Source organism: Narcine bancroftii, chromosome 3 (genome assembly GCF_036971445.1).
Source record: "Narcine bancroftii isolate sNarBan1 chromosome 3, sNarBan1.hap1, whole genome shotgun sequence".
NCBI lineage: Eukaryota > Metazoa > Chordata > Chondrichthyes > Torpediniformes > Narcinidae > Narcine > Narcine bancroftii.
In genome coordinates, this window is record NC_091471.1 from 190,267,495 (window position 1) to 190,294,718 (window position 27,224).

The following is a 27,224-nucleotide window of genomic DNA, read 5'->3' on the forward strand; positions in this document are numbered from 1 at the left end:
TTGATGGCTGGATGGGAGAGCACATCCGCCACTACAATGTCCTTGCCCATCCTGTTTCGGATGTCGGTCGTGAACTCAGACATGTACGAAAGGTGATGCTGCTGTCTGGAGGACCATGGATTCTTGGCAATCGCCATTGCTTGAGTGAGGGGCTTGTGATCCGTGAAGGCTGTGAATGGCCTGCCCTTGAGGAAGTAGCAGAAATGGTGGATAGCCAAAAACACCACCAAGAGCTCTAGGTCGAAGGTACTGTATTAGAGCTTTGGCGGGCACAGCTGATTGCTGATAAAGGCCTGCGGGCGCCATTGTCCATCAAGCCACTGTTTCAGAACCCCCCCCCCCCACTGCTGTAGCTGAGGCATCCACAGAGACCAGCGTGTGTGCCTCCATCCGCAAGTATACCAGCGTGGTGCTGGCTAGAGCCTCCTTTGTCATGATGAAAGCCCTGTCCACCTCCTCTGACTGCGATATAGTCTTTTCTTTGGTGGCCATGAGCACGAACAATGGGCACATGGTGCACGTGGCTCCGGGGAGGAAATGATGGTAAAAGTTCACCATCCTTGCGAACTCTTGGAGGCCATTCAGGGTGGAGGGTTTGGGAAATCGTTGAACAGCCGCTACCTTCTCCAGTGCCGGCGCAGCCCCAGCCGCAAAAATGGTGTGCCCCAGAAACTGGAGGGACTCCTTGGCGAACTGACATTTGGCCGCATTGACCGTGAGGATGAAGTTCGTAAGCCGGGCAAAGAGTGTGTGGAGGTGGGTTTTGTGTTCATCGCATTTGCGACTGGCAATGAGAATATTGTCCAGGTAAATTAACACAAAGTCCAGGTCTTTTCCAATCGCATCCATGAGGTGCTGGAACGTTTGGGCCGCATTCTTTAGACCGAAGGGCATACGCAGGAACTCAAAGAGGCTGGAAGGAGTGATAATTGCTGTCTTACCTACATTGTCTGGATGCACTGGGATCTGATGGTATCCCCGCCCAAGGTCCACTTTGGAGAAGACCCATGTACTGTGGAGGTTGGCGGAAACGTCCTGTATGTGGACCACCATGTACCTGTCGGGGGTGGTTACGTTATTCAACCGATGGTAGTCGGATGATTTCTGGACCATATGGAGTGGCGATGCCCAGGCTCTGTCTGAGCACCAGACTATTCCCAGTTCCTGGAGCCTGGAGAACTCCTCCTTTGCCTGAAGGAGCTTCTCAGGTGGCAGCCATCTGGGTCTAGTGTGCAGCAGGGGCCCTGTGTGGTGATGTGGTGGAAGACCCCATGCTGTGGGAGGGTGGTGTTGAACCGTGGCTCTAAGATGGCGCGGTATTCATGGAGGATCTCATCCCTGGTGGCGGCTACGGCAGCAATTTCGGGCCTGCAGATTTCTGTTGTATCCAGTTGGGTGGAGTGTAACGTTCGGGCATTGACCAGCCTTTTTCCCTTCATGTCAACCAGTAGGCCATGAGCTCTGAGGAAGTCGGACCCTAACAGCGCGGTGCTCACAGAGGCTGGGTCAAACCTCCAGTGGAACTTCTCCTTCCCTATCTGATTCGTGTGCCTTGTGGGTGCCATAGGTCCTGATGGTGGAGCCGTTGGCCGCCCTCAGGTTTGGACCTCGAGATTGGGTGTGAGTCTCTAATGCTGTGGGGGGGAAGGACACTGAGCTCAGCCCCTGTGTCCACTAGGAATTGGTGGCTGGTGGATCTGTCCATCACATGAAGGAGGCTGTTTGTGTGGCCAGCCGTCGCAGCCATCAACAGCGGCTGGCCTGGTCATTTCCCTGAAATCTGCAGGGCTGGCTGCACTTATGGGCTTGTGCTCCCCAGCGCTGGTGTAGAAACACCAGGTCGACTGGCCATCCTCTGGCTTGGTCTTGGGACCGGCTTGCGGTCGGCTGGCTCCTGGTCATGCCAGCTAGTTGAGGGCAGCCTCATTCTCCCTCTTCATGTGCCAGAGGGCATTCGCACAGGCTGCTGCTCTCGGGTTTGAGAAGTCTTCATCTGAGAGGAGCAGCTGGATGTCCTCTGGCATCTGTTCCAGGAATATCTGATGGAAGAGAAAACAAGGCTTTGTGGTCTTCTGCTAGGGCCAGCATTTCATCCATCAACGCCGATGGACTACGGACATCAAGCCCATCTAGGTGAAGAAGCTTGGAATCCTGTTGCTGGGGAGTTTGCCTGAAAGTTCCAAGCAGCAGGTCTTTGAGCATGGTGTACTTGCCCATAGCTGGGGGATGGTGGATGATGTCATCCACCCTTGCTGCCGTATCTTGGTCCAGAGCACTCATGACATGATAGAACATCATGGTATCTGAGGAGATGTTGCGGAGTTGAAATTGTGCTTCCGCCTGCCCGAACCACATTCCTGGTCAGTGGGTCCAAAAGGGGGGGGAAGCTTGATGGAGACATGTTAACCTCTGCTGAATCCATGGTGTTTTGAGTCTAGAAAAATATCTAGGCTCATCGGGGTCACCACTGTGGCTGTGTGAGCAGTGGAAGAAACACAGTCACCATGTTGAGGGTCATTAACAACTGTTTTTATTTAAATTCAGCACGTCCCTATAAGGGCACCATGAGCTCAGTCACCTGGTACACTGTGACGTCATAATCGCTGCCCAGGGTGGGCACTGGAAGGGATGCTGGAGTCAGAGAGAAACCTCTGATGATGCCATTTCCCCATGGCTGCCCCGCCATACGGAAATACAAGTGGGGATGGTTCGCCATGAGGATGTGCGCCACCACAGGTTATGTATTTGTACCTTTGCTATATAAAGGACATTGTTTGACCTGCTGGGTTTCTCCAGCTTTCTGTTTCCACATTATGCCTTTTGTAAAATATTCCCTACACACCTGTGCAAGAAAATGTCCTATTTTATATTCCAATAAATCTAAAATGTTGATGCACAAGCAACTTCAGGTGCGAGAATCTGAAGTTCAACACAATCTGCTGGAGGAACTCAATGGGTCGGGCAGCATCAGCGGGAGAAGAAGGGTGTCATTTCAAGCTGACACTCTTCAACAGGACATTTAAAGCTAAATCTATAACTTTTAAATCTAAAACTCTTATCAAGGTGTCTTTCTGCACAGCATGCAATTTCCCAACCAGAGTAGAATAGAATACCAAGCAGGGTATATAATAAACAATCAAAATAAAACATTAAAAAGTAGGCTTGTTGGCTCTTTTTTTAAAATTTAGAGATCAGTACAGTAATAGTCCCCATGAGCCCACGCTGGCCAAGTACACCAATCAACCTACTAACCTCGTACATCTTTGGAAAGTGGGAAGAAGCCGGAGCACCCGGAGGAATCCCATGCAGACACAGGAGAACATACAAACTCCTTACAGCCAGCGCCAAATTTGCCACTGTAATGCCATTGTGCTAACTACAACACTAACCATGCCTCCCTTATTTGCAAAAAGAAATAGAATAAGGAAATATTGGAATAGGATAGGTATACAAGATAAGACTGATCTTCATGTGGAGGATAAATGAACATTTTACAGTTCTGAATTTCCATATTAACCCAAGTAAAGGAGAAGAAAATTAAATGAGAACTAAGTGGCAAGGAAAACGTTGAACTTCAATATCAATCTTTTTCTAATATTCTAACCTTCATAATTACATGCCCAGTATTTGATCAGAGACTGAGTCAACAGATTACAAATAATTGATAATTGCCACTCCTTATAATATTTCTTGTTTGAACCACCCAGATTTTATGTTTTAGTGCTCTGGGAATTTCCTCTATTTGTACTCCCTCTCCTCTGCCATTCAGTCAATAGAACTATAATTGAAATCTCAGATGCATCTTTAAAAGGAAATCATTATATATTTCTGCTTAAGTCAACAGCAGGAACAGCACTGTGGAAACTTCTGACCCTGGCAATGACCTTTACATTCTAAGATTCAGAGTTAAATTTTGAATTAGAATATTTTTAACCATGTGAATGCTTAGAGATATGGCAATGAATATGCAATTAAACTGAAGATCAAAAGAAAAATAAATTTAATTTGTTTTGGAGCCAATACTTCCACTCCTCAAATTATTGTCACTAATAAGGCAATTCATTAATGGCCATGATTACATGCAGGCTATAGCCTCCACTGAGTGCTAATCTATTTTGCCATGCTTCTCCAGTTAAATACAAAATGCTGTTACATGTGGGTACTATTAGCACCTATTAGGTGTAGTGACAGCACAAATACTTCCAATTATATGCTTATGGCATAATCTTAGGACATCCCATTGCATTTTTAAAAATAATTAGAAGCTTCAATCTACACAATCATCTCATTATAAAATCATTTTCTACCACTATAACATCATCCAACTCTACAGCTACATTAACTTATCAATTGGTAAGGCCATTGACTGTACCTTTGTTTTCTCTGGACAATTATTCCAACACAACCACCCAAGCCAAATGTGTGCAATTTTTGTCATCACAACACAGCAAGGTTATGGGGTCTTTGGAGAGGTGCAGAAGTTGTTCACTAGGATATTACCTGGATTGGAGGCTATTAGGCAAAAGGAGAAATTGTATAATGTTTACTCTGGAGGATCAGAGGCTGGTGATGGGGGTGGGAGGGGGAGCAACCTCATAGAAGTATACACACATAGGATTTTTCCCCAAGGTGAAAATGTCAAATTCTAGGAGGTATAGTTTTAAGATGAGAGGGGAAATATTTGAAGGAGATGAGAGTGATAGATGCCTGAAATGCTCTGCCAGAGAAGGTAGTTCAAGCTGGTACAATATAAATTTTAAGAGGGATTCAGATGACAGATGAGCAATGCAAGCAGATGGGATTAGTTAGAGTCACATTATGGTTAGCGCTGACATGGTACGCTGAAAGGCATTTCCTATGCAGTTATGTTCTATACCTATGTTGTTCATAAGAGTGTGTACAAGGTGATGGATACTTTTTTGAAGTATAGTTACTGCTAAAATGTAGAAAACACAGCAGTATTTTTTTTTGTGCATCATAACATTAAAATAACTGGACATCTGCTTTAAGAATATCAGTATCAGAATTTATTGCCATGAACAAGTCACAAAATTCAGTGTTTTGCTACAGCATCATAGTGCAAACATTCATATAAACCATCTTACAACAATAAATTTTTAAAAATATAGAATATAATGAGATGATCTTTGTGTGAGTTCTACTTGGTACCATTCCCAATATGTTGATGATTATCAGAATTGGTTCCAGATCCAAGGAGCTGGCAATCTTCACCAATATTCTGCAATTAATTATCATCCATTAACTTTATCTCTGAATGCTCATTCTCCAATGGCATAAAAAATGGGCAGGACATTGGAATGAACTCCTCTTATCTCCTTTGGAATAATGCCGTGTAATTTAGCATGTCTAACTGTGGCTGTGGAAAGACCTCAGGTTAATAGCTCTGAGCAAATAAATGTGTGTTCAACAATGTAGCTGGGCTGAATAATTAACTTAATTGCCAGCTTAGATTTCGCACCCAGATCTTTAGAACAATTCTTGATTCCACAGATTTTGATTCAGTTCTGAGCAATCAAAATTATGGAGCGGTAAAATTCAGATTTCAGATTTCTTGTCAGAGTACATACATAACATCATATATATCCTGAGATTCCTTTTTCCTGTAGGCCCAGCAGAATTACCATTAATTAGTTGTGCAAAAAAATCTGTACACAGCATAAACATGTAAATAAAGAACTGTAAACATAATGAATGTAAAGAAACTGACTGCAATTCAGAGAGAATAAAAGGAAAATCAATAAAGTGCACAATTAAGAGTCTTTAAATGAGTCTCTGATTGAGTTTGTTGTTGAGGAGCCTGATGGAGGAGGGGTTCCTAAAACTGGGTGGTGCAAGTCCTGTAACAATTTGTGACAATTGAAATGGTCAATTGTTTTTCAGGGCATTTCTCTTAAGTGAAGAGGAGCAGAAAACTTCCCACTCATCTTTCAATTTTTTCTGCTGCTAATAGACCATCATCTATTTTAGTCCTAACCTTCAAGAAATCCCCTAAAAAGCACATCTACTTGATTTAATTGATCTATCTCTGTGCCAGAATTCTTGAACCCTAAGACCTCCTGCTGCCATATATTAAATTAAAATCCTAATTGCTTTGGTGGAGTCTGATTTAAATATGGGGCACTCATAGCACAGTAATCACCAGTGCCATTGTAGCTCCAAGCATTTGTATAATGAAAATGTGATACATGTAATGTGAATGATATTAACCCCACCACTATCTATTTTATACCATTGCAAAGATAAGTTCTTCTTCATTATGGACTATAACCAAAGATGCAACAAAATATTAGTAATTTGGTTGTGCAGCTGACTTTCAAAATCCAGTATGTACTGGACAATATTTAATTGAGAGCAATAACTGATTATTTACATCAAAACAGCCATTTTGTTTCACATCAGAAAGCATATAAGGCCTTAAGGCTGAACTTAACATTCAAAACAATCCAATATCATCAGAGCACTTCTTTGCTGTTAAAGCAGAAATGGTCCATTCATTATTTCAGACCGCACCCCCCACCCCCCACTCAGACAGAGAGACACAGACACTGTTGATTATTGAATGCCCTTTCTCAGTTAATGAACAGAGTTAATTATATCAGCCACCTTAATAGGTTTTGGGAGTTGTGGCCGTTAATGGTATGGGCAACACTATTTCATAAATCAGTTATCAGAATTTTTATTGAACATTGTTACAGACTGAAAACAGTTCTGGACATCCATCACCTTCTGTAGCATGACAGAAGATTAGGTAAGGCATCACAAAGGTGGCAGATTTATTTGTCACACTCTGTCAAGAATTGAAACCTTTAAAGACAGCAATCTTTAAGCTGACATCTTATGACTGTGGCTTGTATTTGTTCTTACACTCCATACCACAGTAATATGCGGCTGTTGAAAACATCTGGTAACATGAGTTGTAACCTCAACATTTTCTCACTCAACCTTTCAAATACAATGCTGCACTGAAAAGAATGCATCAGTGATTCATCATGCACCAAAATGGTTTGCGGCTTACATTCTTAGGCAAAGATCAAAATGGAATTTTGATAAAACATTGATAATACATTACTGGTTTTAATTTACCTAGTCAATATTTAAAATAGACATTAGTGAAGTGAATGAGTAAACCAATGAGGTGGTGTTCTGATGCACAATGGCATCAGCAACTCTGGGAGTTTCCAAACTAAACTTCTGGAGGAGGCATGAGGAGAGGCTAACAATGTTTGTGCTTCACATAGATTGAACAGGTACTACTTTTTGATAGTTTAACTAGGAGAGGGCCTCCAATTCTTTTCAGTGGTTTTAATTTTCACTAATGGCTGGCAACATCATCTATTCTAGGCTCTTCAGAAATACCAGTCTCTGGATGAACACAAAATCTTGCACGTCTTCCATTGTTTAAAGTGCACCAATATCACTTAAGGATGAGATGCGCTTATTTGGGGATAGGCAAAACCTAAAGTTGAAGTCATGAATTCTGAGCTAAAGTCCAGAGATAATGCAAGATCAGGAGGAAGAAATTGCCAGAGGGAAGGAGAAAAAGGACAGAGAACAAAATGTGGCAGGAGCAAGGTTCTCTTAAATTTAATCATTATAATTTTCTATTCTTCTTCTATACCCTTTCTGAACTCATAACAAACTGGCTAGGATCTTCAGAGATAGACCTTGGAATCAGAAAGTGAAAAACTGGAGATCAGGAATGTAGGATGATCGCTAGAGAGTGCATGGTGGAAGGGGAAAGAAAGCATTGGGCAGTGAAAGGAATAGGTGAAGTGTGAGAAGAGGGATAATCACCTGGAACATTAATTATTTTTCAGAACTCGATAGACTCAGGATCAGTATCCATGGATTGGAGGGTAGCTAATGTTACCCCACTATTTAAAAAGGGGGGTAGAGAAAAAGCGGGGAATTATCAGCCGGTGAGCCTTACATTAGTAGTGGGCAAAATGATGGAATCCATTATTAAGGATGTAATAGCGGAGCATATGACTAGCAGAAAAGGGATCGCACGGAGTCAACATGGATTTACAAAAGGTAAATCATGCTTGACAAATCTATTGGAATTCTTTGAGATGGTTACAGGTAAAATAGATGGGTGAGAGCCAGTGGATGTGGTGTACCTGGACTTCCAAAAGGCCTTCGATAAGGTCCCGCATAAATGACTGGCTTCCAAAATCAAGGCTCATGGGATTGGGGGCAAAATATTGATGTGGATTGAGAACTGGCTGGCAGGTAGAAGACAGAGAGTTGGGATAAATGGCTCATTTTCTGAGTGGCAGGCGGTGACCAGTGGGGTACCACAATTTACATTAATGATCTGGATGAGGGGATTGGATATAATATCTCCAAATTTGCAGATGACACTAAGCTAGGAAGGGTTGTGTGCACGGAAGAGGGGGTCAGGAAGCTCCAGTGTGATTTGGATAAATTGAGGGACTGGACAGATACATGGCAAATGCACTACAATGTGGATAAATGTGAGGTTATCCACTTTGGTAAATCAAACCGGAGGGCAGATTACTATTTGAATGGCAATAGATTAAGAGATGGGGAAGTGCAGAGAGACCTAGGGGTACTTGTACACCAGTCTCTGAAGGCGAGCATGCAGGTACAGCAGGTGGTTAAAAAGGCAAATGGTATCTTGGCCTTCATATCAAGAGGGTTTGAGTATAGGAACAAGGATACCTTACTGCAGCTGTACAGGGCCTTGGTGAGACCCCACCTGGAGTATTGTGTGCAGTTTTGGTCACCTTAGCTAAGGAAGGATGTTCTTGCAATGGAGGGAGTGCAGAGGCGATTCACCAGGCTGATACCTGGAATGGCAGGAATGACTTATGAGGAAAGATTGCGCAAATTGGGATTGTACTCCCTGGAGTTTAGAAGACTGAGAGGGGATCTCATAGAGACATATAAAATTCTGGCAGGACTGGACAGAATGGATGCAGATGGGATGTTTCCAATGATGGGAAAATCCAGAACCCGGGGCCATGGTTTGAGGATAATAGGCAAACCATTTAGGACCAAGATGAGGAGGAATTTCTTTACCCAGAGGGTGGTGAATCTGTGGAATTCATTGCCACAGAGGGCAGTAGAGGCAGGTTCATTAAATATATTTAAGAGGGAATTAGATATATTTCTTCAGTATAAGGGTATTAAAGGTTATGGAGAGAAGGCGGGGACGGGGTACTGAACTTTAAGATCAGCCATGATCTCGTTGAATGGCGGAGCAGGCTCGAAGGGTCGAATGACCTACTCCTGCTCCTATCTTCTATGTCTCCCTACACAGATGCTGTCTGATCTGTTAATTTCCAGCATTTGCATTTTATTGTTAAAAAAAACAAGTTGCTCGAGAAACTCCATAGGTCTGAGAAAGTATGTGAATTGATATTTCAGGTTGAGACCCTGCATCAGGATACTTTGCCTCCATAAATGGTGTCTGACCGGTTGTTTTTCTGGTGTTCACTTCATACTCTGGTATCTGCAGTCTCTTTTGTTTCCATCTCCATTCTGTTGCTTTTCAATTAACTTTATTTGCCTGTGAATTACAATTTTCTTACTGAATCACACTTTGCAGAGAAGCCCTCGTGTTTGAAAATGCTAATTCTTGAGGAATAATTAAAGAGCAGAAATGTAGGCGACTTTCAATATAATGCGTGCCGGGGTAATCGTGCAGCAGGAGTAAAAGGAGGTGATTGACATTGTCAATCATATAAACATTGATTTCTGGGCAGCAAAGCAGTCATCACCTCTAAAAGATAAAGCTTTCATGTCATCTTATTTCCTACACAATCCTTTTCCTGCTCCTTCCTATGTTTTAATGAAGCAAAGCAGAACACGTCAATGAGTCTGGTTCTACTTCCACCTTCAAATTCAGGAATTGGTGCTTACCTTTTCCTTTGAACAGAACCACTCTATCAAGTTGCCTCGTCGTTTATGAAATAGAGAAGATAATGGTATGGGCTTTAATCAATGATGAGAATCCAGGATTAGCAATTAAAGAAGACATTTTCGATGTCCCGGAATGGAAACCCTCATCCGGGAAACATACATGGCAGAAGCAGAGGATTTAGGAGAAAAGGACAGCGTTCTAACACGAGACGAGTGGGAAGAGGTGCAATGCAGGTCGCTTTTGAAGTCAGTGGGCTTGTGAAGATGACTGTGGATAGTTTGTCTCCTGAGATGTGGTCTCAGATCACCAGGAATGGCAGAGTGGTGTCAGAAACAGTACAAGATCATTCTTTTCACCTACTGGAAGTAGATTGCAGCCCCAAACAGTCAGAATCCCTGAGGACAAGTCATTTTCTTACTCATCCATTGTCCAAGTGGTGAAGTACTCAAGGATAACTCAAAAAGAATAAAGAAATTAAAGTCAGCAAGTCACAATTTTTAACATACTAAACTGCAGAAATGTAATTGTTTTTATATTCTGAAAAATCATTGCCAGTGACAATTACTGTGCTGTGACATTCCAAGAAATTATTCTTTAATATGTAGCATTCAGGATACAATGTTAACATAATGTGTGGCCCTTTGTAAGGGGCATCAAATGCTCCCAGAAATCTAGCACTTCATCAAGATATGGGACTGATTGTAAATGCTTCTAAAAATGTCTTTACAAATAATTTTAGGTCAACATTATTTTACAAATTATATATATATAGTTGCAAAATTTAAAACATTATAAATGATCTGTTTCTTTGCAACTTTTTAATAATGATTTCAAGATTTTGCTCCAATTTTTCATAATATTTGATTTGTTTTTTTTTACTTGGGTGGGGCTAGCTTCTCAGGGTTTTATAATATCAAAAGTAAAGCTCATATTTGAAAAAGAGTTGATATGACATTTTATGATCTGATTAATATATAACTAGGCAAACTAATCAACAATGCAAGGGGCACTGTGGAGTGCATCAACCTATTAAAATCCCATAACTCACGATGCCTGTTCTGCCACATATGGAAAATCAAACTAGTGGTTGAGAAGTGTAATTTATTCATGACGTTGTCACTTTATGCAAATAAAATGAGCTCGTTAAATAGGTTGCAATCTCAAAGTCACACGTATAATTTTAGTTTGATCATATTTAGGATCTGAAAACTCACAACTTTGAATCTAAAACATGTACTGCGGCCAAATGGTAGGTGTCCTGTTTCATTTTTGTTTTCTCTTTTTGAAACTGTATGGAATACCATTGTGTGCCAAGACAGAACTTTAACTCCAAGATATTTTGGAGATGATGGGAAATGGGCAAATAACATTTTGAAAGTTAATACCAACAATGTTCTCCTTGAGAAAGTATGCTGAGTTTTGTCTGATTAATATAATTTGTTCACACCAGCAACCATTTTTCACCATCCATGAAAACATTTAATTGTATCCTGGTATCTCCATTTTTTTAAAAATCTGACTGTAGCAGCTACAAGGTAGTTTTGCCCAGATTAATATTTTTCATATCCTGAAACTATAAAGGATAAATAAATTTTTAAAAAATAATTATCAAATGCTTCAACAATTGTACAAAATCCTTTACCTACAACATTAATTTTTAAGGATATTTTTACCAGAAAAATCCATGTTTTTCAAAAAAATTTTAATAAAGTTAAATTCTACTGTTGGGAGTTTTTCCATGACCCTACATTGCTTCATTTTTTTTTTTAATGCTGTATTTCACCTTTTCATTCAATCATTGATGAACTAAAGCATCATTCCAGCTTAAGCAATGTTCAGTTTGCTCATTTATGACAGGTTAAAAATATTATTTATTGGATGTTATTTTATAAAGATTTGTCTATCATTTATTAATTAGAATGGTATGAAGGAAAGTTATTCATCAGATATCATGGACACTTATCAATATGTACTTCTCCCACATCAAGAGTTGAATCATGTTAATATTTTAACAGAAATGAAGCAGCTGGTTTTCACACTTTACACTGTCCCCCACGATAACCTCCATCATCCCCACCACAATAATCCTGAAAGAAGTTCGGAGTAGTCACAATGATGGTCCTTGACCCGAAATATTGACTCTCCATTTTCTGTCACGGATGCTGAATGATCTCTCAGTTCTTCCAACATTTCATTATTTGCTCCAGAAATTTAGAACCTATTCCAGAGAACATATGTTCAGTTTCCTGGACTCCCACAGACTGCACTTTATAGCCAATAATTAGCATATTTGGAGGAAACATACAGTTATGCCTTATAAGTGAACAATTACCATCTAATCTGAAATTAAGTCATGGTGGGTCCAGCTGTTTGAATTTATGGCCATTATTATCATTGTACAACAAGACCAAATGAAAGGATGCTCAAGGGGTGACTAAAATTCAGTGTATAAATGTGGAGGACCGAAGTCTCCATGAAACATTTGGGGCAGTACATTGTTTAAATTAACATGTTTTGGTTATTGCAGACATATGTACATAATTCAGCAATTATATATACTTCTATCGCTAGATATACTTTTCTTTAGTAAATTGAAATTTATAAGTATGCATCACACAAGACATAAATATATCGTTCATACTCTTTGCGATCCTCTTACAAATTGTTTGCACTTAAACACAGGACAAAGTTCCACATAAGTTTTCAGCAACATGGTCTCTATTAACCAGTCAATCTTTTTTAGAAAGTCATAACATACTGTGGTCACAAATAAAATCATTTATAACCACAGAGATAATTAAATCAATTTAAAATAATATACATGAAAACATTGAAAGGCCATGACACTACTGTTTTTCAGCCATGCCCAACTAGGGCCATATGATCCCCCTGGAGGCCACAGCACTTTTAAGGGGGGTGGGGGGGGCATGGACTGAAATCATATGTTTTTTGTAAGGAGTACAGAAGAAACCAACTAAATTTAACTGCTTCACAGAGCAAAGTTCAAAAGGGGCCAATCCAAAAAAAGGTTGCGAATGGTTGGTTTACTTTAAGTCATCACTTACGTAAAATATATTCCATGCAGATATTTAATATTCACCATAAATCACTATATATTATCACAATAATCCAACATTTGTCACTTACTTTTACCAAGGCATAACTCAATATATTGACTTTAATCCTGATGTTTTTTATACCGTGTTTGTTACTTATACTACCTGAAAACATGCACTTTTATTTCCTCAGAATCAAGGGACAATTTACCCATCAAATGACTTTAACCCTGGTCAAAATGCAGAAATGTTGGCCTCAGCACTTCAAGGAATGGGTATGTCTTTCCTAATAAATGCATTGGTATGAAAATACCTTTAAGGACAGATATTATCAATTTGCAATTCAGTTATTCTAATGGGAGATATAAAAGCAATCACTATCTCAAGAGTTTTAAGAAGAATCAAATCAAAAGAAGGAATAATTTTAGTACTCTGATTTTTGTTAATATTTTAGTCATTATACAGATAAATTTCACTTATAAATCTTACAAATTGTGAAGGCAATGATGTGATTTGATTGATATAGTTTTGATAGAATTTTCATTGACTTCACCATTAAAATGTTTTGTCATAATAGACAATGTTTATCCCATATCTCAGTCACAAAATTTGGCTTGGCAACACGCCACCATTTAGGAGCTTAGCACCAAAGCAAATGCACTCTCTTAACTTTGTACACCTGAATGCAATCCCCTATGGTAATTAACTACACAAAGGTGAGTTGTTGATTTTGTTTCCACTGGCTGTTGCTGCATTTTGATGTTATCTGGAGTTGTTTAATATTACTGCTAACAAAACCTGCTCATGTAGCACTTGTGGTTTGCTTGCTGCAGGTGCTGAACAGGGCATGTTCACCTATATAATCATAATATAAGTCAACTAGCTAACATATTGAGCAAGCAGTTTGTGTTTTCAATACTAGTCCCCTCCAGTAGAATGCTAAATGGGCAGAACGCAATCAGCATATAACACCAGGGCTGCCAAATTATTCAGTTCTTCAGCTGATCTCATGTATTAACCTCATGCATCTGGGAAGTTGTTCAACAGCAAAGAAGGATGCCCAGATCACATACTCAGACAACACAGAAACAGCCGTTGGCCCAGTGAGTGTGCATTAACCTGCATTGAATCTCCCCACATTTCCATCACCTTCCTCCAGATTCTACCACTCACATACAATGAAGGACAATGAGAATGATCAATTAACTTCCCATCTTGCACAGCATAGAAATGTGGGAGGAAACCAGAGAACTTACAGGAAACTCGTGATCACAGATGGCACCAGGGAGGTCAGGATCAAACCTCATTTATTGAAACTGTGAGCTAGCAGCTCAACGAACTGTGCCACTGGGCCTCGTCAATCTACTTAAAGTGCTTGACAATTACTAACAGTTTCGCCGATGAGTGATTGTCTGCTCTCTACTGCTTTGATTGAATTACCTTACAAGAATTCCTTAAACTGCTGCAGTCCACAGGAACTGCTCTTTGGCATGGATGCTGCTATCAAAATTTATCTTGGAAAATGACATGACAAGAAAAATAAGGAGGTCCCTGCAAAGAAGTACGGGCTCCTGGAAAAGGGTGAAAGTGTTTGGAGTTGAATGCTGCCATATTTACCCATGGTCTTCCTCCATCTATCTTAAAAAGGAACCAAACACCATACACAACACTGGGGCTTCCTGTATCCTCCAATGACTCAGGATTTGGCTTGCAAGTTAAATTCACTTCCACAATATCCTCCACTACCTCCACTCCAGCCCCCAAGCTACTTTTGCTTTAAGTAAGCTCACTTGAAATGTCATCCACCATTCTTTGAACCTATCTGCTTGAAGAAGCTCAGTAGTGGAAATAAGACAAATATACAACATAAAAACAGGTCATTTGATCTGTCAAATCTGCACTGACCAAACAGGCAGTATCCCATATTATTTCACCCTACATTTCCATCTCCCCCTTCACTTACACACTAGGAACAATGCAGAGTGGCCAAAATCCATACAGTCACAGAGAGAATGTGCAAACTCCACAAAGACTGCATCTGCGGGCAAGACTGAATCCAGATCGTTCAACATAAGAGGCAGCAGCCCCTCCCATACAGTATTCTGCAGTGCCATGGGACTGCACTCACTGTGGGGTGAGCACTTCCTGTGCACAATCAATAAGCAAGCTGCATGAATTTGTTTCCTCCCTTCAACTGGTCAGTCTTGATTGGGTTGGTCATGTGCTCCGTGCACAGATATGCTGGAGGAACTCAGCAGGTTACACAGCCTACTTGGAAAGCAATAGGCAATTGACTCTTTGGGCCTTGAGCCCTTCTTCAAGTGTGCCAAAAATCAGCCAAAATTCAGGCCATTTCTAAACTAGTCTCTTTGGAGAAGGTGGAGAGTGGCACAAAAAGTTATACACCCAACTATAGCATGGCATTACTGTATAATTCACTCATTCACTTGCTAACCTCACAGATTTTTGAAATTTATTTAAATAGTTATTAACTGATGACACATTAAAAGTACTTTTATAGTGTGGGCTGATATACACTCACGCAATTTTAGGAGTTAATACCATTCACCAGAGAGTAGAGAATATAAGTAAAATCACAAAATGGTGGCGAAACTCGGTTGGTCAAACAATGTCCTTTATGTAGCAAAGGTAAAAATATATAACCAATGTTTCGGTTTGGAAGAGTGTCGGCAGGCATCCGAACAAAAGGATGGAGGGGGGAGAGGCACAGGGTGGGTGAGGAAAAGGCAGGAGATGATTGGTGGAGAAGGGAAGGAGGGGACAACAGTGATCGGGGAGGTGGGAGGAGGGATGGGTGGAGGGGGAAGAGAGGGGAGAACCTGAAAAATGAGAAAGGGGGAGGGGAAAGAAAAGGCAAACAGTTTAGCAGAAATCAGATATTAATGCCATCAAGCTGGAGAGTCCTCAGATGGAATATAAGGTGTTGTTCCTCCAATTTGCAGGTGGTCAGAGTGAGATAGTATATAAAGCCATGGACACACATGTGAGCATGAGAGTGTGACTCAGAATTAAAATGGTTGGCTATTGGGAGGTCTCTGTTGTAGCAGAGGGAGTGGAGGTGCTCTGCAAAATGCTCTCCCAATTTGTGACTGGTCTCTTCGATGTAGAGAAGGCCACAAATGGAGCGCCAGATGCAGTAGAATCGAATCCCTCTATCACATTCAGATCCTTGTTTCAAATATCAGATGGCAGTCCTTTTTGTTGACAAAATTATTTTTAAATCTCTGAACAAGTACCCTGAACATTATTTCATCAGTAATTTGTGATAGACAATCTATTACTATCTTGCATTAATATAATGGAAAAATAATGCAAGTGACAGCAGACATTTCAAGAACACTTAGAATACTTGATTCCATTCATGGTGTTGGTAAACAATATAAATAGGTTTCTAACTGCATTTGCAGCCTGTTAATCAATTACTGTCAAAGTAAATATCTTGAAAGATCCAAAAATGCATGAGAGCTCATGTTGACCATAAATATTGTGCCATAAATTATGATCTAATAAGAAGCCTGTTACACCTACAATATCGAATAAATAGCCTTAACTTTATTCTAATGCTTCTCCAAAAGTTGCCCATTTTAAAGCAAACACTAAATTAATTTTTGGGAAACCAATAACTGATGCTCTTGTGGTCTGTTTTCTGTTCTAATTTTAGAACCATTTGATTCAAACGTTGATTGAAATGCTGAGGAGAAGCAATTATTTCCACAAAGAAAGAAACTGAATTAATTCTATCAGTCCCATCAAAGGTAGTAACACAAAATCCATAGCACCAAGTTATTTATTTTCCAGCTTACCCCAACAATAATAGTCACAACTAGGGTGGCAGAGTTAGTTTAGCAGTTAGCACAACATGACAACAAAGCCAGAAACCCAAGTTTGAATCTGGCGCTACCTGTAAGGAGTTTGTACGTTCTCCTCATGTCCATGTGGTTTTCCTCCCACGCTCCAAAGAAGTAGAGAGTTAGTAGGATCATTGGTCATGTGGGAGCATTTGTGGTGCAGCACAGGTTCATGGGCAGGAAAGTCTGTTAAGCTGTATCTCGAAATTAATCTTTTTTAATAAAAGATTATTTTAATCATGATTTGGACTGCACTATGGATGCCCATGTAGAGCAGTTTAATCAAATTCTGGATTTCCTTTCCAAAGCCCTATTTTGGAGAGCACTTCATCATGCACATGTGTGATATCTGGTAAAACAATCATGAATTGAGAAAAAAGAATGCAAAATGCTTAAATTCGTTGATAAAGGTTGATGTGAGAGGCAATTGTAGATGCTTTGTAACAAGTTTTAATTATTGTATTATGAATGACAGAATTACTTCAATTGTTCTTATCATACATGATTCACCCCAGCTGGGCATTGGACTTGGTTGGCACAGTAGCATCTCATACTTACACCTACTGAACAGTGGACAAGGAGTTGCTCAGAATCACTCCACCACCCCTACTGGAAAGAAGTGTTAGATAGTCCATATTTTCTCCTCATGACCATTCCACCATTCAAAAAGATCATAGCTGATTCTCCACCATCATCTTACTCAATTTCCATATCCAATATCTTTTCAAGTGATGGCAAGTATGGAGGCAACACATCTACGTTTAAGAAAAGGAGCTCCAAATATTTACAATCCTTTGTGATAACAAATTTCGTCTCACATTGGTCCAAAATGGAAGATCTCTGAAACTTAAGAAGCACCCTTGTTCTAGAATTTCTAGATTGAAGGAGCTGCTCAGTTTAGAATCATATCCATTCTCTAAAGAATCCTGTATACTTCAATGGCATTGCCTCTCATTCTTCTAGACAATCAATTTCTTCAAGCCAAAGGCCAATCCTGCTCATTCTTCTGGGAATCCCCTTAAACTTTGAAATTATGCTAATTTAATTTGGGCTATATTCACATTCATTTGCTTCTTTTTTCTGAATTATCATGGATAACGAGAATTTGGGAAAAGCAGTTCACAGTTATTGATAATCTTACACCAATATACCAAGAGCTCTTAAGGCAATTTTATTCCTTACTCCATCCATCATGAAATGGCCATGGTGGTGTGTGAGGCTGGTTTTATATCATAGCCAATGTTATTGTTTACTGAAGTTCTTGAAAAACAATATTAGGTGATCTTATTTTCCCTCCAAGAAGGGTACATCAAAATTTACCCAGTTACAGATTATAATAAAGCTTTCAACATGGTCTCTCATAGAATATCGAACATGACAGCGCAGTACAGGCCCTTTAGCCCAAGATATTGTGACAAATTTTATAAGCCTACTCCATAACAATCCAATCCTTCCCTACACATAACATTATTTTTCTTACATATATGTGCCTATCTAACAGTTTTTAAATGTCCCTGTTCTACCAGCCTCTATCACCATCCCTCGCAATACATTGCAGGCACTCATCACTGTGTAAAAAACTTAATCCTAACATCTCCCCTAAACTTCCCTCCATTCATCTGAAATAGATGTTCCTTGATATTTGCTATAGTCATCCCGTGAATACAGTGCTGGCTGTCCATCCACTCTATGCCTCTCATAATCTTATATACCTCCAGAAAGGCCTTTGCCAATTGAGTCAAGTCTGTCTTGGGGCAGGAAATCCACTCACACCATGGTTCCAGGCAGGAAGATCTTTGACAGCCTTGCACTGCTCAGGGATGCCATCACCTAAGTGCAAGACAGGGGGGTGGACATCTGCCTGGTGTTAGGTCTGCTTTGTTCATGAATGAGTGAGACAAACACCAGGCTGAGTCGAAATCAGGGTTCTTTGTTCTTTATTACCGGATTGTAACACTTGCGACTAAACATGTTAGTCGGAGAATGCATTCTGCCGTTATCAGCAAAATGGTGATTTTTTATACCCTTGGATACATGCTTAGAACATCATCATATCATTACTTGTCCAATGACTAAAACTGTTGCTATCCTTTCCCTGCTAGCTTCCTGCCTCTCAATCCATCAATGTCTCTCTTATCTTGTAAATACAAGGATGCATTCACATCTTGTTACAGCCCTGTACATTCCCATCTCATGATGTTTTACCTAACAGGAGTACAAGGACACCTCCCCTTCTTGTTACTGCCCTGTACAGGGTAACTCCCTACACATTCCCATCTCATGATGTTTTACCTTACACTGGTCATCTTCTCCTGCTCTAAGATGACCAACCAGATATCACACATGTGCATAATGAAGTGCTCTCCAAAATAGGGCTTTGGAAAGGAAATCCAGAATTTGATTAAACTGCTCTACATGGGCATCCATAGTGCAGTCCAAATCATTAGGTGGGAAACAGATTGCTTCCTGATCAAATCTGGAGTTAGGCAAGGCTACCCCCTCTCTCCAGTCTTATTTGTTTGCTGCAGAGACCCCTTTGCTGAATGAATCAGGAAGGATGAGACGTGCTCATCAAGAACTCCCTGTACATGGATGATGTTGCTGTCTTCTGATCAGCATCTGCGGCCAATTTGAGTCCTCAAAGGGCGCCAAGGTAATCTGGAAGAAGAGCAAGGCAATGCTCTTCAGTAACTTGCCTGACCAGTCCATCATCTCCTTCATGGTTAGATCTGGTTTGGAGAGGCTTGGAGGGACTGAAGCATGCAACAAGAATTGATCGGTGCAAATAGCAAAGGTCCAACAGATAATGTGTCTGAGAGCTCGGCGCTCCCTCTCATTTGTGGGAAAGAACCTGGTCATTAGATGCAAGTTGGTCTCAGTACTGCTGTTTGTGACACAGGTGTGGCCCAGCCCCCAAAACTCTGAAGATGGGGGTTACTAGAGCAGTTTTCCGGTTCATATGAGAATTCAAAATGGAAAGGATCCAAAGGACCAGCACAAACAATTTGCCGGACATTGGGGATAATGGTATACTCAACGTGGCCCTCATCCTGATGACCACCATCATGCATCAGGCTGTGCATGGAACCAAAGAACAAGGGCAAGAAGGGTCATTATGTGCCTAGGTTCTACTTGTCCCAGATGTTGTAAAGGATTGGCCTGGCCCCATTGGCTATGAAATATCCCAGTCAGCTACACACTGCCACACCACCTATCTTTCATGGAAATGTTTTTCCAGGTCAACCCCTTTGACCACCGAATATCCTTCAGACACTTAGAGTCATGGACTAATGGATACAATGGGGTGGTTCCCTAGCAGATTATCCAGGTGATCCGGTGGAATGCTTCATCACCAGTTCTCATGACCAAGCACCAGGACTTGGCCTGGCTGGTGGCCAGAGATGTCCTCACAGTCAGACCCTTTCTGCACAACTGCAACATCACCCAGAATGCACCTTATCCCCATGATGAGTGAGGAAACAGTCATCTCCACTTTGTTGAATGCACGTTTGCTCAAAGTGAGTGGAGAAAGACGCCACGGTTCATTCTCAGCAACAGCATGACAGAGGAATCTCTGATCTACAGGCTGCTCCCAGAGTAAGACATCCAGAACTGCTGGAGGACCATCAACATGATCCTACCAACTAGCTAGAGTGTTCATGCACATTTTCAATCTCTCTTTCCTGCAGTCAGGGGTTTGCACCTGCTTGAAAAGGGCATCTCTCATACCGGTGCCCATGAAGACCAGAGCGAGCTGCCTCAATGACTATTGCCCGGTAGCAATAACATCCACTGTAGTGAAATGCTTTGAGAAGTTGGTCATGGCCAGAATTAACGTACCTAAGGAAAAGAATGGACCCACTGCAATTCACTATTGTCATAATTACTCTACAGCAGACACAATGTTATTGGCTCTCCACTCAGCTCTGAATCACATCAAAAACAGCAAACATATATATGGCTGCTCTTCATCAACTGCAGTTCAGCCTTCAATGCCATTATTCCCTCAGTGCTGGATAAAAGGATCCAAACCCTGGGTCTCAATACCCCACTCTGCAACTGGATCTTTGACTTCCTCATTGGAAGACCACAGTCAGTACAAATTGGAAACACATCTCCTCCTTAGTGATTATCAGCACAGGTATACCTCAAAGATATGTGCTACACCCATGACTGTGTGGCTAGGCACAATTCCAAAGCTATCTACAAATTTGCCGATTACACCACGAGGGTCACCAGAATCACAGACGGCAATGAGGAAGCATACTGAAGGGTAATAGATCAGTTTGTTGAGTGGTTTCACACCAAAAATCTTGCACTCAACATTAGCAAAACCAAGGAAATGATTGTGGACTTCAGGAAGAAGTTAGGAGAACATGAACCAGCCCTCATTGAGGTCTCAATAGTGGAAAGGATCAAGAACTTCAAATTCCTCGGTGTTAGCATCTCTGAGGATCTGTCCTGAAGCCTCCACATCGATGCAATCATGAAGCAGGCTCACCAGCAGCTTTACTTTGTGAGGTGTTTGAGGAGATTCTATATATCATCGAAGACTCATGAATACTTCTACAGGTGTACCGTGGAGAGCATTTTGGCTAGATGCATCATTGTCTGATACAGAGGTGCCAATGCTCAGGGCAAGAAAAAATCTCTTGATAGATAGTCATTGAGGCAGCTTGCTCTGGTCTTCATGGGCACCAATATGAGAGATGCCCTTTTCAAGCATCAAAGAGAGATTGAAAATGTGCATGAACACTCTAGCTAATTGGTAGGATTGTGTTGATGGTCCTCCAGTAGTTCTGAATGTCTTACTCTGGGAGCAGCCTGTAGATCAGAGATTCCTCTGTCATGCTGTTGCTGAGAATGACACCATGGGCACCAAACTTCACTCCATCGAGAACATCTACAAGAGCTGGTGTCTTAAGAAAGCAGCCTCTATATTCAAAGACCCCCACCATGCAGGCCATGTCCTCTTCTCTCTGCCAGCATTGTGTAAATGGTACAGGAGCCTGAAGAGGAGCACTCAGCAACACAAGGACAGATTCTTCCCCGCTGCCATCATATTCCAGAATGATCAATGAACCATAGCCTTATCTTGACTTTTTGTGCACTATTTTTATTTATTTTTGTAAGGTATTTTATATGAATATTTGGACTGTGACGCTGGCACAAAACACCCAATTTTGTGATTTGTTCGTGACAATAAATTCTGATTCTGGTTCAGTTAAAGAAGCACTTTGTCTGCCCAAAACCTGTTGGTCTTTCAGCACAAGGAGATGTCAGTGAGGGGATGCTGCCAATTGACTCCTTCCTGGCTACAGGACTACTTGCTGAGGGACACACTGAGGCTTGGGGAAGGCCCACTGTCTAGATCCTTCCCATCACCAGGCATTGTGGGGCTGAGACTGAGGAGAATTCCCTCAATCAACAGAGGTGGGGGGGGAGGAATCAACAAGGTGCCACAGTGGTTGTAATGGTGTAAATAGAATTGAATGTAAAAATGTACAGTGATGGGAATGTACATATATGAATCTAAAGGTGGAAAGAGAATGGTTTTCCTTTAGTAAATAAATTATTGTGAATAAAATTAATTTTTGGTTTAAGCAAATAGCTCTATAAAGTCACCTCTCACCCTTCATTGCCCTCCTCAGTCAACCTTGCATCAAATATGGTTTATCGACTATAATGTTGGGAAAATTGCAGAAAAAAATAACATAATTCTGTCCATGTGGTCATTCACATTGAGCTCCTTTTTAGATGGCAAGTACCTGAGTGAAGCAAGCCCAGTAGTTTGGCGTGCAGTAGAGTGAATGACTGACAAAAAATTTTTCTGAAATAATTTACACTGCAGGCTTCTTGCAAAAAGTTGTAGGGGTCCTGCAGGATAAATCGCGTTGCAGGAATTGACTCAAAATTCCTGCACGTTCCTTTTTATACTGCGTGTGTAGTGACAAAATTCTTTGATTGTGCTGCTACACGGTTGCAGTCTTAAATCCATAAAAAAGACATGGTCTTCAATCCAGGAAACATCCTGGTACATCTTCTATGCATCCACTCCTACAGTTTACTTTCCTCCAGTAATGATGCAACGGGAACTGAAAACAATACACCAAGTGTGGTCTGACCTGAGTTTTATAGAACTGCAACATTACCTCATAACTCTTAAAGTCAAGTCAAGTCACCTTTATTTATTGTTTATACCATGCTCGCACGGTAAAGGCGAAATAGATTATCTCCAGGACCACAGAGCATACTTACATAAATATAAGTTAGAATAAAAGTTAAACACATTGAAATATTAAAATATTAAGACGTATACAGAAAAAGTACAGGGTACACTATCCACATATGTTCTGGGAATTCAGGAGCCTGTTGGCTTGGGGGAAAAAAAAGTGTTGCCCAATCTAGACATAAGAGCCCAAGTGCTATCCTACCAGATGGCAGAAGGGAGAACAATTTACATGAGGGGTGTGTGGAGTCCTTCACAATGTTTATTGCCTTTTGTCTGCATTGAATGTTGTAGATGTCCTTCATGGTAGTGTGACAAAGTATTTAGAGGTGGCTTGGGTGGAATTACTAAAGCAGGTTGCACGCAAACATTTTAAAACAGAATATTTGCAGGACTTTTGCAGAATGCTTTTTGCAGAGGAGCAACAAAGTAGCAACATTCAGCAGCTTGCTTGGGAGAACATGTGATCTTTGCAGGCAGGCCAGAACAGTTTTGCTCTTAGAGAGGGAAGGTGTGAAACAGAGAGGAGAGAGACAGAAATCAGTTCCAGAGGGACAAGCTGGCAAATTTTGGAAGGCTGCCTGGTCAAAGGAAAAGATTGACAGTCTGAAAGGTGACCTGAAAGAGGATCATCTGGAGAACCCTGAAGGGGGCAAGTTTCATCAGCAAGACTGATTGAGAAGGAATCAGTTGAGGATGTCCTGGAAAAGGAATCTCTCTCTGAAAACCAGCAAGAACCTTCTTGAGTGGTAACCATTTGCCTGTTAAGCACCAAAGACTGGTGAACTTCGTTAATGCTAACTTCTGTGCACAGGACAAGAATTGCCTGCCACCAATGAGATTGGACTGTGATCCAAAGAATTTTTCTAAGAGGGGGGATTAAGTAGGTTAGGTAGGTTAAGTTATAAGTTAAAGTTTAATTCTGTTTTCTTGTTCAAATTATAAGTAAAAACTACTTTTGTTTAAGTAACCCTGGGTTGTGGTGCATATTTATTGCTGTTGGTTTTTGGGGTCCTCTGAACTCCTTAACAGTAGGAAGAGAGTGCCCAATGATCTTTTCCATTGACTACACTATCCTCTGCAGGGTCTTGCAGTCCGAGATGGTATGAGGAGGTTTGAACTCACAACCCTGACTAATGAAGGCCAGCACACCATCTTAACCATCTTATCATTTTGAACAACAACCTTGGATGATCTATTTACTTGGACTCCTATATATCATTATTCCTCTATTAAGAATCCTGTCTTCAATCATGTACTCCAACTTCAAGTTCAACTTTTAAAAGTGCATCACTTCACACTTTTCTAGATTGAACTCCATCTGTCATTTCTCTGCCAGCTCTGAAACCTGTCCATATCCTGTTGCAACTTACAACAATCTTCTACATTATCCATAATGCCTCCAAACTGTGTCATTTGCAAACTTAATGACCCACCCTGTACTTTTTCATCCAAGACATTTATTAAAATAGCAAAGAGCATGTGTCCCTAAACAGATTTCTGTGGAATACCACAAGTCACTGAAGACCAGGCAGAATTTGTTCCAATTACCTCCACCATCTGTCTTCTGCAAGCATGCCAATTTCAAATCCATGCAGCCAAGTATCCATGGACTCTATGCCTCATGACTTTCTGCAGGAGCATACCATGGGGGACCTTGTCAAATCTCTTACTAAAATCCATATACACAACTTCTACCAGGCTTGTGAGGCATGACCAGCTCCTCTTTATACTGACTATTTCTGAGAATACTATGCTTCTCTAAATGCTCATAAATCCTGTCCCTATGCACCCTCTCCAATACAGTAAAACACCCGGTATCCACATCTATGGGGATTGGTAGGTGCCAAATAAGTGTATTTGCTGGTTGCTTGAGATTACGTACTGTGTGATTGGTGAACTAACTGCTGGAGGGCACCCAATTTAAACTTTCATATTTTTACCCATTTATGTTCCACAATTTGTTTGCCATTTGCTTGAATTCTGGATAGCGGGGATTTTACTGCAGTTTGTCCACCACAGACGTAAGACTCACTGGTCTATAATTCACAGGATTCTCCCTCTTTCCCTTCTTTGCCATTCTCCACTTCTCCGCTATCTCTTCTGTGGCCAGGGAGGAACATTGCCAAGACCCCATCAAGCTCTTCCCTCACATCCTGTAGTATCCTGGATCTGGTCACAATCATCAAGGTCTCTCTCCCTGATGAATACCAATGCCCTATCTCCTTCTCCACAAGGCACACATTCTTCCTTTTATCCCAAATTAGTCCTACCCTCACTCTAATCATTCTTCTGTTCTTCATGTATGTGTACAATGCTTTAGCTGTTTCCTTAATCCTATTTTCCAAAGACCCCTTCTAGCTCTGCTAAGTCCTTTCTTGTTCCTTCCTTGCTCCCATATAATTCTTATGAACCCTTTCTGACTTTTGCTTCCTAAACCTTATGTATGCTTCCTTTTTCCATTTGACCACCTCTCTTATTAACCATGGTTCCTTCATCCTCTAATTTTTCCCCTGTCTCAGTGAGACAAGCCTATCCAGGACCCTATGCAAATTGTCTCTAAACATCCTCCACATTTCTCTTATTTCCGTGAGAACATTTGTTTCCAATTTACTCTACCAATTTCCTGCCTAATCCTATTGTAATTAGCCTTTTCCCATTTTGTCTACGTTTTATAACATAAAAACTTTATTTCAAACTACAACTACAACATTGCAAAACACAAAACATACAAGTAAAAATCACCATTAAAAAATACCTGGGGGAAGTAATAATCTCTATTACACAGTACAGGTATTACATATCAAATCAAAACACAATTTTCATGATCAACCCCATACACGATCCCCTGGGGGCCCTACCATTCCCATCCTCATGGACACCATGTGTTCCCACTCTAACACTGCACGGAAAGTCAGCTCGCCACTCACTCATTTTGCTTATCCCCCACACTTGCCCATAGCTATGTTGAAGGTTGATGTTGATGCTTGATCACTGTCTCCGAAATACTCACCCTTTGAGAGTTCTGTCACCTGACCAAATTCATTCGTAGTACTAGATCTGACATACAATGTTAGAAATCCTTCTTGGACACACCTAAATTCTTCCCCATCTATATCCTTTGGATTAAGATGCCAATCAGTATTAGTGAAATTGAACACACCCATAACAACAATCCTATTATTTTTGCAACTTTCCAAAATCAATCTTTGGTGACAGAAGCTATTTGGAGGCCTATAGAATACTCTCAATAGAGTGATTGCTCCCTTCCCGTTTCTGACTTATGCTCACAATGACTCAGTAGAAAATCCCTCCACAATGTCTTTCTTTTCTGCAACTATAATACTGTCCCTGATGAACAATGCCATTGCCACACCCCCTTCTTTTACCACCACTCTTTTTCCTTTTGAAATATCTGAACTCCAGTACATAAATCAGCCATCACAGTTAAGCCAAGTCCATGTAATGGTTACAACATTGTAATTCCATGGTAGTCAGATCCAGAAGATTAAGGTGCAGAAGATTCATTATGATTTGGCAATTGGATTTAAAATGAGCTTGGTCATCGAACACAAAAGGCACTGATGGAGGGGTGTTATTCTAATTGGAGTTCTACAACCAGTGGTGTTCTGCAGGCATTTGTTTTGGGACTTGTTTTGTTGCTGGACAGTTCCAAGGTTGAAAGTTCCTTTTATAGGAAATTATTCAGAAAATGTAACAGTTGTTAGAGTAGATACAACACTCTGGGCCGAAGAACCTATACAGTTCTATAGATTTTCATGTTCTATGTTTGTGATATACATAAACAGCTAGGCAGATTAGTAAGTCTACAGATCTACAAAAATTGGCAAAGTAATGGATAGTTAGGAAGATTGTCAAAGGATTCAGTGGTATATGATCAGTTGAAAATATTGGCAGGGAAATAACAGATGGAGCTTATTCTAAACAAGTGTGGGTTGCTGCACTTCGGAAAGTTAAATATAGAAAGAAAATATGCAGTAAATGGAGATCCCAAAGGAGCATTAACAGACAGAGGAATCTTGGAGTGCAAGTCTACAGCTCCCTGAAAATGGCAACTCAGTGGACAGGGTGGTAAAATAGATATAAATCATTCTTGCCTTCATCAGTCAGCCCTAGAGAAGCAATGTTGCAGCTGTAGA

General features: G+C 40.8%; 1 protein-coding gene across 2 annotated transcripts in view; it reads left to right on the forward strand.

The window, feature by feature from the left end:
- The first annotated feature begins 2,053 nt into the window (after positions 1 to 2,053).
- LOC138757957 (annexin A10-like) overlaps positions 2,054 to 27,224 on the forward strand; it is an 87,951-nt gene continuing 62,780 nt past the window's right edge. The window contains exons 1-3 of one of the 2 annotated variants that reach the window (XM_069926143.1): positions 2,054 to 2,736; positions 11,110 to 11,159; positions 13,160 to 13,241. In XM_069926143.1, coding sequence (XP_069782244.1) covers positions 11,142 to 11,159; positions 13,160 to 13,241 — 100 coding nt within the window. In that variant the 5' untranslated portion in view covers positions 2,054 to 2,736; positions 11,110 to 11,141. Of the gene's footprint in view, positions 2,737 to 10,868; positions 11,160 to 13,159; positions 13,242 to 27,224 lie in introns of those variants that run through there. The other variant, XM_069926144.1, reaches the window with a different exon arrangement.